The 14,679-nt window shown below is 42.3% G+C and overlaps 1 protein-coding gene across 3 annotated transcripts; it reads right to left on the reverse strand.

The window, feature by feature from the left end:
* Window positions 1–442: 442 nt before the first annotated feature.
* Window positions 443–13,887, reverse strand: LOC125169832 (cationic amino acid transporter 3-like). 3 transcript variants are annotated; one of them, XM_047865611.1, is made up of 3 exons: window positions 13,773–13,887; window positions 13,117–13,250; window positions 443–2,490 (listed from the first exon to the last, which is right to left on the reverse strand). In XM_047865611.1, exon 3 carries the CDS (start codon window positions 2,484–2,486, stop codon window positions 702–704), a length of 1,785 nt encoding a protein of 594 aa, XP_047721567.1. In that variant the 5' UTR covers window positions 2,487–2,490; window positions 13,117–13,250; window positions 13,773–13,887; the 3' UTR covers window positions 443–701. The 3 variants fall into 3 exon arrangements, with proteins under 3 accessions (XP_047721567.1, XP_047721564.1, XP_047721566.1); XM_047865608.1 differs by having other exon boundaries at window positions 443–2,675; XM_047865610.1 differs by lacking the exon at window positions 13,117–13,250 and having other exon boundaries at window positions 443–2,675; window positions 13,773–13,848.
* Between the last annotated feature and the right edge of the window lie 792 nt (window positions 13,888–14,679).

The following is a 14,679-nucleotide window of genomic DNA, read 5'->3' on the forward strand; positions in this document are numbered from 1 at the left end:
AAAAGACAACCTACTGAATGGGAGAAGATATTTGCAAATGATATATCCAATAAGGGGTTAATGCGAAATATACTATGAACTGACATAACTCAACACCAAAAAAATTCATTCAAAACATGGGCAGACACCAACACATACATGAAAAGATGCTCAGCATCATGAATCATAAGGGAAATGCAAATTAAAACTGCAATGATATATTACTTTACACATGTCAGAATGGCTAAACTAAAAAAAAAGACAAGAAATAACAAGTATTGGCAAAGATATGGAGAAAAGGGAACCCTCATATACCGTTGGTGGGAATATAAATTGGTGCAGCCACTTTGAAAAACAGTATGGAGGTTTCTAAAAAAAATTAAAAATGTAATTATTATATAATTCAGTAATTCCCTGACTGGGTATTTACCTAAAGGAAACAAAAACACTTTTTCCAGTTTCTTTTAATATTTTTTAAAGCCAATAGGCAGCTACAGACATAACTGAAAAGCAGATAAGGGGGGGGGAAAGAAGGAGCAAAGACACATCCTTGACTCACAATAAATTATTCCCCCACCAATATCCCATAGATCTCATTTCCATCTGCTAAAGAGTACTCAAAATTATTGTGTAGGGGGACCAGACTGCATTCAGGTATGATGATGTCAAACTAAATATGTATGGGCACTGATGAGTTCAAGGTCCACAGTTTTGGCCCTACCTTAAGTGGAGTTGGCCATTCCAACTCCCTCCACACTGTGCTTGATCCCATAGCTGAAATAGATAGCAAGCCCAATAAGCGTGGAGACACCAAATCTGGCCCAGGTGCCAGCTGTCATCTGCATCATAAGGTAAACATTCATGAAGATGCTCAGTAGTGGGACAAGAGGCAGGGCAGGGACCTTAAAGTAAAGGGGACTGGAGCTCTGAGGCTGTCTCCAGATGACCCCAGTGATCCCAGTGATGAGCATCAGGAGCACCATAACCACTGAAATCCACACTGGGTCTCCAGAAAGCAGGACTGGCCACTGGGCCAGCACCAGGCAAAGAAGAGTGAGCAGCAGAGCAAGCAGTGAGGAGCAAACATAGACAACCCGGCCAGAGAGTGGAGTGGGGGAGGAGCTGCCTGGAAAAAGTAGTCCCTGTAGAGTCAGCCTCTCTGCTGCAGGTCCATTCTCCTCCTGCACCTCTGCTTCATTTTCCTCATTCCTCCTCTGAGGCTGGTACCTGAGGATGAGAACACAAAGAGCCACCAGGGAGTAAGCTAGCAGGGACCCAAGTGACCTGAAGTTCACAAGATCAGTGAGTCCAAAGAAGACTGCCATGACTGGTGCAGTAATGCCAAAGATCACAGTGGCCACGATGGGAGCATATGTGCCAGTTTCTATCCTGGCAAGAACAGGGAACAATAGGCCATCCTTTGCCATCTTGTGTATCAACTGACGTATGGGTAACATAGAGCCCAAGAGGCTAGATGAAAGACTACAGAGGAATCCAAAAGCTACAACATAGTAGGCAGGAGCCCAGCCAATATGGAGAAATGCCTCAGGCAAGGTGCTCCCAGGTTGAAGCTTGTAGTAGGGCACCATAAGCGTAAGTGCTGAAGAGACACCAAAATATACTAGAAGGCAGATGAACAGTGAAATCACAATGCCCATGGGGACTGAATGCTGGGGATTCTGGGCTTCTTCAACTCTTTCAAAAATATTGTGGAAACCAATAAATGTATAGAAACAGGTAGCTGCTCCATGGAGAATCCCCTCAAAGCCGAAGGGCACAAATCCTCCAGAGCCCAGGGGGCTCAAGCTAGAGGTGTCATTGAGTCCAGCCGTTATGTAGTCGTCTTCTGTGAGCGTCCAGTTGTGCAGATCCCCCTTAATGAATCCAGAGATGATGACAAAACCAAGAACCAAAAGTTTCACCAACGTGATCACTTTGGTAATCAGGAAAAACTGACTATGGTTCAGAGTCTGCAATTCCATGAGCAACAACACAAGGCCCACAACAAAGAAGACTAGATATTCTGCAAGGACTTGGGGAACATACAGTAAGATGCTCTCACGCAGGGTCTGAGAGATCTGGTTCCCAAGCAGATTGGCAAAAGCTAAAGTCCAAGCCCGGGTTACATTGGCTGTATCAGCCACAAGGGAGAAGATGAGGTTCCAGCCAGTGATAAAAGCCCAGAGTTCACCTATAGTGACATAAGTGTAGAGATATGAGGAGCCAGAGAGGGGAACTCGGGCAGTAATCTCAGCATAGCACAGCCCAGACAACACAGAAGATAGGCCGGCCACCAAAAAGCAAATCACGATGGATGGTCCTGCTTGATTGCTGACCACCTCACCAGCCAGGACATACACACCTACACTCACTGTGCGGCCTACACCCAGGGCCACTAAATCCAGAGTGCTCAGTCTTCTCTGTGGGTCATCCTCAGCCACTGGTTCCTTGAGCGGAGGTCTATGTACCAGCTTTTGACCAAATCTGCGAAGTGCCTGACGCAGCATCTAGCTGGAATTGAAGAGGATTCCAGGATCAGAAAGCTATAGCAAGCCCAGAAAGCATAGAATCTGGGATTTTGTTCGGTGAGCCGGAGTTAAGCCAAGTTGGGTTGACGCAGCCAAGTTCTGTTGCTCTCAAGGCTTTAAAGCTATTGCTTCGTATTTCATCTGGTATGTGTTATCCCTCTATAATGCCTAAAAAAACAATAAATATTTACTGAACAATGATGTTCAACCAACCACAGAAAACTCAGAAGTCCCATGTCACTTTTTGCAGCCCAAGAATCACAGAAACTGACACCAAAAGATGTCATAGAAAAATCAATCTTGCTTTTCCCCCCAGAAAAAGTGAAAAATACTTCCTAACATTCTCCTATTTTACACACCACATAACATAATCCCATTTGGGTTAATCTAATTCATGTAGCTTCATATACTAATTAAACTATAAGAAGCAACGCAGCATGAATATATTATGCGATAATTCACACATGGGATATTTACATGGTGCTTGAGCATGAGTTATGACCCATTAATTCATGGAGTAGAAGGCCTCACTGCAGTTATAGGACTATTTCTAACCATCATCTGGGTTTAAAATACAAATAGTGTTCCCTGGGTCTCAAAACCCTTACCTCCAAAATCAGTTAGCCAAGGTCAGATGTCACTTTGGCTCCCTTTACCTTCATTCTGAATCATTCATTTAGCTGTGCTGATGTCACAGAAAGTACAGTCCAACCCTTCACTCTTAGCTTCCTATGCCCACAGATGTGATGTGAAAAGAGAGGAAGAGGAAGGAATGGTCAGGGACCGCAAGAACTACCTTCAAGAACTATAAGAACAAGCTGCAGGGTAAGGAAACACTGGAGAAATGAATGCAACATCCAACCAAGAATCCATGACCAAGAACAGAGGAGAGCCAGAAAGGCCATAGTATGAATTCTAGAATTCAGTAAACCTCACCCAAAGCTCCCAGATAAAAATTAACTACAGTTTTACATCCTCAGTTATGAGAGTGTGATGAGTAGGGAGGAAAGAAGTAAGTTACTTAGCTCAGTAGCTCACAAAAAAACAATTCCTTCTGTCTCCTCTCTCTGGATTTCAGAAGAGAAGGTGAGCTCACTTCTGCAGACAGTCTCCTTGCTGGCCACAGTGTGCTCTGTAAACACCTCGCCATCTGTGATGTCAGCTGATAGCCGCCTGGAAAATCTTCCCTGTTCTGTAAGCTTGTATGAAAACACTCACTTGTAACTGTCTATTGATTTTTCACAAGGAGTTATTTTAACGTTCTCAAATCATTGTCTGAATATATTTTCTTAATGAAGAAAACTTTCTAGTAGTTCCCCCTTTCTCCTCCTCTACTGCTACTATACAAATGGGCCCCTCTTCAAGGGGAGTGAGGCTTTAAATGAAGAATTCACAGCAATGCCCCAGAAATGAGTAGTGGGAAACAGAAAAGACAAAGTCATGCAGACTTTACTCTCCTCTCTACTCTGGCTTTGGTTTTGAGAGAATTTTAGGAAGTGTTGTAAGAAGTTTTAAAAAACAGAACAAGTCAAAATTGAAATATCTTCCCTATAGGTTATCAAAAGACATCCTTATGTTGTGGTTCTGACCTTCTGTCTACAAATACATCTAGACTTCTTATTTGCCATCCACCAGTTCCAATGTTATGATTTACCAACAACATGGGAGATAGATAAGGAGGGTCAATTCTTAACTCATGGAACTTTCTATACTATGAATGTAATTGATGTGTCCCCCACCCACCCCCAGTCTTCAAACCCTTCAGTGGTTCCCACTCTCCTTCCTTCATAATTCTTCCTTCCTTCATCATCTCACCTGTGCTGATTCCCCTATCTTCATCCCCTGCCCAGTTCCTGATCCTGCTGTGAAATTCCACACTCACCCTGTTCTCTTGCCTCTAATGCCCTCTTATCCCTCCCCTTAGTTAACCCCTACTTCTTTTTCAGTTCCCAGCTCAGGTGTTGCTTCCCAAGGAAGCCTCCCCTGACCTTTATGCTGCCCTTCCTATGTATGCCCTTCCTCATAACACCTGGGCTTCTCCCATATGCCATTTATGCTAATGTATCAAAATTCCAGTGGATGTATGTATCTAAATACACATATAGAACATGGACTGGAAGAGCATTTGTTAAATACACTAAAGCAAGTGCATCCAGTGAGGAGGGGAAATAAGAAAGAGCTCAGGATGAAAGGGGAAAATAAAATACCTTGAAAGGGGCCTGACAGAAAGCTATGGTTCTAAAAGTTCATGACTGAGGGAGGGGTTGACTCTACTCAGTACACTTCAGGATCAACAAAGGGACTCCATGAGGTGATGTCATGAGAGGATCTGGTTCAGAGCCTGATAAATGGCAGGCACTCAACAGATTTAAACTGAAGGAGAACCAGAATCCTATAATTGTCAGGACATGGAGAATACAGAGAAGGAATACCTGCTAGAAAGAGGGTGGAGAACAAGGGAAGATGGGGTACCCCACCTACTAGTTCTCTCTGAACCTATTTCCCTTTTCCCAGTTCCTCTTTATCCTTCAGCTCCTTCAACTGTCTCTAGAGGCTTCTTACTGGGCACTAAGGATGCTTGTACCATGTTTCTCTGGGGAACCGTCCCCAGTCACCTACCTCCCAACAAAGAAAAATATGTTTCCTAACATTTGTTCAATCACACACCCCTCTGAGGTTGGTCACCTCAAAATAATGTCATCAACATTCTGAAATCCATCCATGGACCCTGAGCAGGAATCCCAGAGGATGACCATTTAAATGGCAGGGTTGGAGATGGGTAATGAGTTTGATAATTTCTGTTTCATTCAACTGTGTTGTGCAGGGTGGCCCTTGAGCTCTTCCCACTTTTACTGAAGATGAGGGACAGTAGATCTTTAGACAAAATATAAAGATATCAGAGAAGCAACCCAAAAGAACCAAATATCTGGGAATTAAAAAAATCATGTTTTATGACTCCAACAGAAGCAGGCAGAACAAAGAGATGAACAAGCAAACTTGTAGAAGAGAAAGCCAACCCATGATTGGGAATACTGAGAGAGCTTACCACAAATTTAGCTTATAACAACACAGAGAAACTTTGTCCTCAAGCACAATTTCAGAAATGCCCTTTCTTTGTGCAGTATTCTGTGGTTATTCCAATGGTTTATATTCAGTCCAGACTTTCTGACCTACCTGTCAGAGCCCCACATTAATTCTTCCCCTATTCTCTGGCCAATCACCTCCTTCCTAACTCAGGTCCTTGCATTCTGATTTAACCTTCCTGGGATGAGCCTTGGGCTTGGGTAAGTTATCTACCCTGCCAGGGATACCCTCCTCACTCCTTTCTTTCCAGTCTTGACCCTCTAGCCTTTTTCAACCTTATTCTACAACCTTCTCCCTTTCCACTTCTAGGAAGCCTTTCCTAAACCATCCCAACTGGTGCCTGGGTGGCTCAATTGATTGGGCATCCAACTTCAGCTCAGGTCATGAACTTGCGGTTTGTGAGTTTGAGTCCCCACAATGGGCTCTGTGCTGATGGCTCACAGCCTGGAGGCTGCTTCAGATTCTATGTCTCCCTGTCTCTCTTGTACTCTGTCTCTCTCTATCTCTCTCTTAAATATAAATAAATAATAAGCAAAAGTTAGGGGCACCTGGGTGGCTCAGTTGGATAAGCGTCTGACTTCAGCTCAGGTCATGATCTCACAGTTCTTGAGTTCGAGCCCCTCGTCGGGTTCTGTGCTGACTGCTCAGAGCCTGGAGCCTACTTTGTATTCTGTGTCTCCTTCTCTTTCTGCCCTTCCCCTGTTCATGCTCTCTCTCTCTCTCAAAAATAAAAAAAAAAAAGTAAACATTAAAAAAAGTTAAATAAAAAGGAAAGAAAGGAAAGAAAGAAAAGAAAGAAAGAAAGAAAGAAAGAAAGAAAGAAAGAAAGAAAGAAAGAAAATGTAGAGAGAGGCCAGGGAACATGAAGCCAGGTTTTATGAATTCCATAATGCACCAGGGTTTCCCTTACCTCCTCTCCTCCTCCCTGTATTTCCTTTAGTCTCTGAGCTCCTTCCAAACTTCAAAATAAAAGTTCCATCCCAAGTCTCCCAGAACAACTCTTGTCAAGTTGAACAATCCACCCACAAAATTGCAGGCCATCTTGCTTTCCCAGCCAGCCCCACCCACTCTCCTTTGTCCTGGAGATCATTGGGTTCACTCCTTTGTCTCTAGAACGGTACTGCCCTCACTCTGGACCTTTCCTATCAAAACATTTTTCCAAGGCAGTAAGTTCCACTGGTCCCCGTGATTGGATGTTAACACTTGATCAGGAAGTTGGCTCTGTGACTCCTCCCAAATAGCCTCAAAGATAGTTTGGATACCAGTTGCCTTGCTAAAAGTTTGATAAAGACTTGAGAGGAAGGCTACTGAGGCTGTTAAATAATTATTTTTAAGCTCTCAAAGTTTCAGAGAACTGGACTTTAAATGCAGCATCTACAGAGATTATTGTAATCCATTTGTATCCAAGCACAGCTCCTTCCTGATCCCAAAGTATATAGATTCTCTCATCCTCCTTAAAATTTCCAGAAAATGAAAACTCTGGAGCCAGTCAAACCAGTGGCTCCCAAACAAACAAGAATAAAATATTCTGGATAGCTGAGTTTCCCCAGAGTTTCTGGATTTCTAACTCAGCACCTCTGCAACTTGGGTAGGAGGCAGTCATAAACACAAGAGTAGAGGCTTTGAGTGTAGGGCAAGAGTTTTAAGTATTAGGAAGTGTTGTGTACATGTATACCAACATGTCCAAAAGTGAAATAGTTCACAATACATATGAAAAGGTAAACAGTCAAAAGCCGTCATGACACTGGTGCTGAGTCTCATGCCCAAGGGTAGAAGAAATTGGTTAACAAATCCAAATGAAAATGGAGTTGTCCCATTTTCTCTTTCAGTTTGTGCCTTCTCTTGAAGTCTGTGTCCAATAATGGTCTTTCATTTATTCAAATATATTGGCCCCATTTATTCATAAAGCAAAGAGAAACACAAACATTTCTCCACTCAAGTTGCTTAAGTTCCTGCAGTAGGAAGCAAACAATAAAAAAAGTAATATGAATAGGTATTGTGTTGGTATTGCAATCAGTACTGCAGAGAAAAAGGAAGCAAGAAAGGGTTAGGATGTGCTCAGTAGGTGTTTTGATTTTAAAATGGGTGCTCCAATACAGCCTTGCCTTCACACTGTTGTGCAACCGTCACCACCATCCATGTCCAGAACTTGTTCGTCTTCCTTAGCTGAAACTGTACCCATAAAGAGTTAGTTCCCATTCTTCCTTCCCTGTAGCCCCTGGAAACCACCATTCTACTTTCTTTCTCTATGATTTTGAGTACTCTAGGTACCTCGTATAAGTAGAATCATACAATATTGTCATTTTTTGACCAGGTTATTTCACTTAGCATAATGTCTTCAAGATTCATCCAGCTTGTAACATATGTCGGAATGTCCTTCTCTTTAAAGATGAATAACATTCCATTGTGTGTATATCTCAATCTTGTTTATATATTCATCTACTGATGGGGATTTGCATTGCTTCACCTTTTGGCTGTTGTGAATAATGCTGTTATGAATACGGTTGTAGCTTTTTGAGTCCCTGCTTTCAATTCTATAGGATATATACCCAAGAAGTGGGATTACTGGATCTTGTGGTAATTGGATATTTAATTTTCTGAGAAATCACCATACTGTTTTCCACAGTGGCTGCCCCATTATACATTCCCAACAGCAATGCACAAGCATCTCAATTTTTCCGCATCCTTGCCAATAATTGTTATCTTCTAGTCTTTTTAAAGGTAGCCATCCTGAAGGGTGTGAAATGGTGCCACTTGGCTATTTTTGAGGAATAATAAGGAGGTCTGTGGGGCCAGGAAAGAGTGAGTGAGGGGTAAGCAGTAGGGGATGAGGTCAGAGAGAAAGCAGGAAGCCAGATCCTTCATTGTAGGGTCTGACAATCAGTGTGAGGACTTTAGCTGTTACTCTAGGTGTGATGGGCACCCTAGAAAAAGTGATAGTTTTACATGTTGACTTCTGATTTTCATGTTATGTAAACTAAGTATTGGGTTCTGTAAGGAAAGTCCTCCTCTAGAGTTTGAAAACAAGGCATGGAGACAAGTTTTGTAGAGATCTCAATAGATGTCTAGTGTATCTGGTAATACAACAATGACTGAACTAACTGCATTCTTGCCTCTGCCTCCCTCTCTAGGTGCCAAAGCAGAGATGCCATACAGCCACCCATGGGGCACACACACACACACACACTCCCACCCAGACCTTGCACAAGGAGAACACCCAGTTAGAGAAGAGGTCAGGAGTAGTAGGTGGAGGGGGGGTGTTGCTGAGGAGCAGAGCTTCTGTCTGATGACGCTTGAAGCATGCCTTTCCTTCCCCAGATGAAGCCTGAGGTACAAAGAGTTAATTTTCCACAGCCAAGAAAGTACCCCACAATTTACAGTCCAGTTTGGTGATGTCAGACATCTGACATGAGAACTGAGGTCCAAGTCTCTTTCACCACAACAAAGTGAAAGTACAAAGGGAGTAACCCAAGTCAGCTGAAATAAAGTGCAATATCTGTGACATTTATATTTTTCTCCAGTGTCATCACCTTGACAAATGAACACATGCACAGCACAGAGTTTTATTACTTCCACTGCTTTATGTTATTTGGAAAGTAGGTCACCTAGTGCTTTGGCATTAGGCAACATACATGATACTCAAACTGTAATAACTACATTGAGTTTAACCTGCAGAAGTAGGGAGTGGTACAATAGTCAAATGATCGGATTGTATGTAAAACAGGATTTCATTTGTTTCAGGAGGATGGGGAAGTATCCATGAAATGCCCTTATACTATAAGCTCCCAAAGAAAAGAATTTTCTCCATTTGCTACCATTTTTCCTGTACTGTCTGTAGATACCTACAATTATGGGATCATTGTACTTTGGGTTGAGTCTAAAGTGATAAATTGGATGGTCCTTCAAGTTGAAACCACAAAAAAATTTCTAAGTGAGAAAGACTGGATTCAATCTATTAAAGATCAGATTTCAACTAAGTGTATCTGAATACAAAGACAAATTCTAAATTAGAAAATTCAAGCACCATAGTGATTGTTTGTATAAAAGAACTCAAACAAAAGCAACATCTTTCTACCCCCAAAATTATAAACACCACCACAATTATTCCCAAGTCATCATGTACTCATATACACACAGTGCAAGACAACGGTGGCAAATAGTGGATTTTCCTCAGTGGGAATTTACAATTAAGGGCATTTCATGAGCACTTCACCACCAGCCAAAATAAGTAAAAGATATATAACTAAGAACTAGGAAGGGTAATCCTAAATTATAAATGAATAGTCAAGGCAAGAGTATGTCAAGATACCAGATGGCTTCCTAGTTGATGAAAGGTAAGAGTTGTAAGGACCTCATTTTCCTTGTTGGCAAGACTATGAGTGTCTTCTGTGCACCATGGGTCAGCCTGAGAAGGCCACATGGAAGAGGGGGAATTACCCTATTTTGGCATTGTACGTAACTGTTTCCCAGGACAACATCAATTCAAGCTACATCTTCAGGTTGGGCCATGATCCAATAAATAGAGACTCTTTTAGGTCATCTTCCATGCCCCCCACCAAAAACACAAAATAAACTCCACCACACCTTGAACCAGTAAATCCAGTTTGCCAACTAAACAGATTCAGGTAAACATTTGCTGCAGATATTAGTACAGATCTAGATATTAACATATATTAATAATAATAATAATAATAATAATAAATTAATTAAAGATAATAATAATTCTCAGTCTTGGTCTGTGCAGAAAAGGAAAGGAGAGAGAAACCACTGCAGTAGTCATAAATGTGTAACTTATTCCCTGGGGAAAGAGAAGTAAATGTCGGATAGCTTCCTTGAAAAGTTGTAAAGAGGAGCGCCTGGGTGGCTCAGTCGGTTAAGCGTCCAACTTCACCTCAGGTCATGGTCTCACAGTCCGTGAGTTTGAACCCCGCTTCAGGCTCTGTGCTGACAGCTCAGAGACTGGGGCCTGTTTCAGATTCTGTCTCTCTCTCTCTCTCTGACCCTCCCCCATTCATGCTCTGTCTCTCTCTGTCTCAAAAATAAACGTTAAAAAAATTTAAAAAAAAGAAAAGTTGTAAAGAACGCTGAAGTAACCAAGCTCAAACTAAAGAAAATAAATATCCAAATTTATCTCCCTGGAGTCTTCTGAGAACAACCTCACTAAGCGATCACTTACTAGGCATCCTCCCACTTATGATTTTACTTTGTGCTGTATTCTATTTGCATGTTACTTGGAAGAAGATTTTGTCTCCCTTTCTAAAATAAAAACTCCTTATGGTAGAATGTGCTTCATGTTCTCTCAATGAGGTTAGAAACCCTAATTCTGCAAGTGAATATCACTAGGTACAACCAAGACTTGAACTTGGAGATATGGTAGTCCACAAATTGTATGCTCATTAGACCTATAGGAAACACAACCACCTCTTCCAACTCTCCTACCTACTCTACCACCCCCAGCACAAAACCTCTCAAATCTCATCCCAGTCTGGCAGAGGCTGAATTCCAAGTGAGAGAAAACCCACCCTGACGCAGACTAACACACTCCAGACCAACTGTATGTAGGCCAAATGCATTAAGCCAAATGTAGACTAATTTATCTGTAGATGTAGACCAAAACATTTTCACTTCCTTCCCAAAATACCTGTATAGTCCTTGTTACATGCAGATACCATACTATCATTGCACCATTATTTAGGTAAACAGATAGCCAGAGCTTTTCAAGAGGCTGTGTATACTCCATATTATCTAGTATCTTTCTGGTATGGCTGTGAACAAGCACCCTGCCTTAGTCCTTCTGGAATAACTGGAGAGAAGACAGAGCTAAGTGTAACATTCTTGATTTATGATTTCACACATTTACAGGCTTAGTTTCAGTCAGAATTCTGTTTTGAAAATCATTTACATTTGTATGACACCAAAACAAGGTGATCAACTTGACAAGTTAGAAAAGCCTGAGCTTCTGTTTCTAGATGTTTTCATAAATTAGATGGGCTACCAGTAAGAATCAGAATCAGATTTTTCTAACAAGAATCAAAGAGATCTGGGAAAAGCCAGGAAGGATGTGCAATTAAGGGATTAGAAAATGATATGATATATTGATGTCAACAGTGCAACTCAGTTTTTTCTCTACTTCCCCCCTACAATTTTCTACTCCCTTTTCTCAACCTTGAATCTTATCAACAAAGAACATCTAATAAAAGTCCTCAGGAGGAAGCAATAGAAGTAAATCCATCTGCCTGTCTGCCTTATTATCCAAACCACAACTGTCATGTAGCTGAGCACTAATCTGCACTCATTTTTTTTCCAAGAAGCCTTGCTAAACAGTTTTGTTTTTCCTCCCCAAACCTTCATTCCCTTGTAAATTCAGAATCTAGAAACTTATCCAGTCATCCCATGTATAACTATACCCTTGTCTCCACTTTCAGACTAGCAGCTGTGAGTGGTCAGAGCCCATTGCTCCTTCTTCTGTACTTCCTCACAATATACACCTTCAGTATTACACTGCATACAAAGTGGCTTAGGAAACGCTGTTATCCCTCTGGTTATCTTCCTTCATATATTTAAATATGTCCTTCTGTCCTCCCATATAAGTACTTGGCCATTACTTTCTCTCTTTCCTGTCTCACCAGACTGTGCTTGGTTCCTCTCATAGCCCTAGGTAGCTGTGGCACACCCTCACCATGACCCTTGGAAAGTTAATTTGTTTTGCTTTGTTTTGTTGTAGGAGGGTCACCAGATCATCTGAGTCATATGAAAGTTGTATCATGCCTCACAGTCCTGAGTTCTCATCCATGGATCAGTATGACTTCTCCACCAAGACTCAACTGCCTCACCGCAGCTTGGGCATCATAATCTAAAACAGATAGCCTCTGCCACTGCTTTTTAAGGGATACTTTTTATCTTTCTCTCCTTGTTTTTTCTAATCCCTACTCTGCTTTACCACTGTTCAGTACTAAAATAGAAAAAGGGATGAGGATAAACCAAAAGAATATAATCAAAAAATCATTTTTATCAATTTGGAATTTCCTTGGTGAAATAAATTGGCCTTTCCACATGATTTTGCTTAAACTAAGGTTAAAATAAATCTGCCTTCTGGAAGCATATAACATGTATCAGTTGATAGTGGAGATAAGTTGCCTAAGAACTTCTAGAGGGCAAGAGAAAGACAACCTAGAAATAAACATTTGACACATGGAATCAATGCATCAAGTGTTGTGCATGGATAAGTGTTGTCTGTGCTTCTGGTGTTGGGGTAAAGCCCACAGTGTACATGGCAGTGGGGAAGAGGGTAAGTGAATAATTTAAGAGGCCTTAAATTAAAGTGTTGCAAAGGGCCTTAAATTAAAGTGTTGCAAATATGTTTTAAGATAACAGCAAACTGCCACTTTGAGACCCAGTGCTATAGGACCACTTGGCAGACACACCCCAGGGGAACTTAGGAATCTTTCCTCCTACAGCCTGACCTGGCCTATAATCAATCTACAACAAATTTTTTTTTAATTAGATAAGAATGGTAGGGAGGTACCTTCAGCAGCTGTAAAAATAGATATCTCTCTCCTTCAGCATGGAGGAAGAAGACTCTTGAATCCTCTCTGATGATGGCAGACCACCTTGGCAAACCAGATCTGCTATTCTGCAAAGTCTACAGCAATGTCCTCCCTAAGAAGACATGACACAGAGACTTTCAGAATCTCAAGTAAGAAAGTGTGGCAAAACATGAAGGAGGAAGCAGAGCCAAGTGGAAGAATATTCATTCACTGAAAGAACATGTCTAAGCATACTATGTGCTGGGCCCTGTGGGCAAGACAAAGCTGAAGAGAACAAGCTCTGCTACATGTCAGAAAGGAAAACCAGGAAGGAGGGAAGGACAAGGAGGTGGGAAGGATGCTGGAAGAGAAACACCAAGGAATACCCTCCCATGACTTATATTTTCTTCAGCAGAGATGAGAGCTTCTGGTCTGGAGAACAGAGTGTAGGTCTCTAAATCACTCTGACCCCAGCAAACTTACCTGCCCTTCCTCAACTCATAAAGCCTCTAGTCTGCACCCTCTCTGGTGCTAGAAATATCCTCTGCTCAAACCCTACAGGGCTTCCACAGCCAGGGATATTCCAAACCCAGCCTCTTTTTCTCTGGCCCAGTCTGTTTTCTTGCCAACCCTACAAACACTAGAGATCACTTACCAATTGGCTTTTTCTGTCTCAGAAGAGAAAGACTTGAGAAGAATGTGCAAGCCAAACCCAGGGACAGGTAAAGAGGTTAGCCAAGCAGAGTTAGGACTTGGAGTGGAGGTTAGCTGGGCCGTCAGGGAGTTGGGGCCCTCAAGAGCCAGGCCCTTCTGGAGGCTGGGCCCTCAGGAGGCGGGGCCCTAGGAAGGCTGGGTCTCTATGGGTTGGGGTTATTGGGAGGCAAGTATATGGGAAGGGTGGGAAAGGGTGAAGTATGTGGCTTAGCTGGAATCCTGGAGAAAAGCTGGAGCTGGGCAGTAGAAGACTAGTGGGGGCCTTCATTGTGAGAAGGTAGACTGAGGGCTTAAATGGGACTTTGTTGGAGACTTTGTGGCAGCAAGGTCTGAATTTAGAAGTAAAGAAGCTTCTGGGGGTGCCTGGATGGCTCCGTCAGTTAAGCGTCTGACTTCGGCTCAGGTCACAATCTCACTGCTCGTGAGTTCAAGCTCCACTTTGGGCTCTGTGCTGACAGCTCAGAGACTACAGCCTGCTTGATTCTGTGTCTCTATCTCTGCTGGCCCCTCTTCTGTTCGCTCTCTCTCTCTCTCTCAAAAATAAACATTAAAAAAATAAAAATAATTAGAACTGAAGAAGCTTCCCAAAGTCCTGGGTATGGAGGAGATGCTAGTTGGAAGAAGGAGAATGTTGGGATCTGAGTGGAGTACATCCTGTGGTAATTTGGAGGCCAGTCCCAGATCCAGCTAAAGGGTCCACTCTGTAGCCCTTTAAACAAGGATAAAAGCATCCCCCTCTGACACCTCTCCCAGAATCTCCTACTAGGTTTCTCTACCATCATCAACCATCCCAGTCCTCCACCCATGTTTCTTATCTTCCAGGAATAAAACCAAAAGGGATCTGGTTA

This window comes from Prionailurus viverrinus, chromosome B4, assembly GCF_022837055.1.
Source record: "Prionailurus viverrinus isolate Anna chromosome B4, UM_Priviv_1.0, whole genome shotgun sequence".
NCBI lineage: Eukaryota > Metazoa > Chordata > Mammalia > Carnivora > Felidae > Prionailurus > Prionailurus viverrinus.

What these genes read in the sequence shown, in the direction of transcription:
- LOC125169832 (XM_047865611.1), bottom strand. Translation starts at nt 2,486, where the DNA reads ATGCTGCGTCAGGCACTTCGCAGATTTGGTCAAAAGCTGGTACATAGA.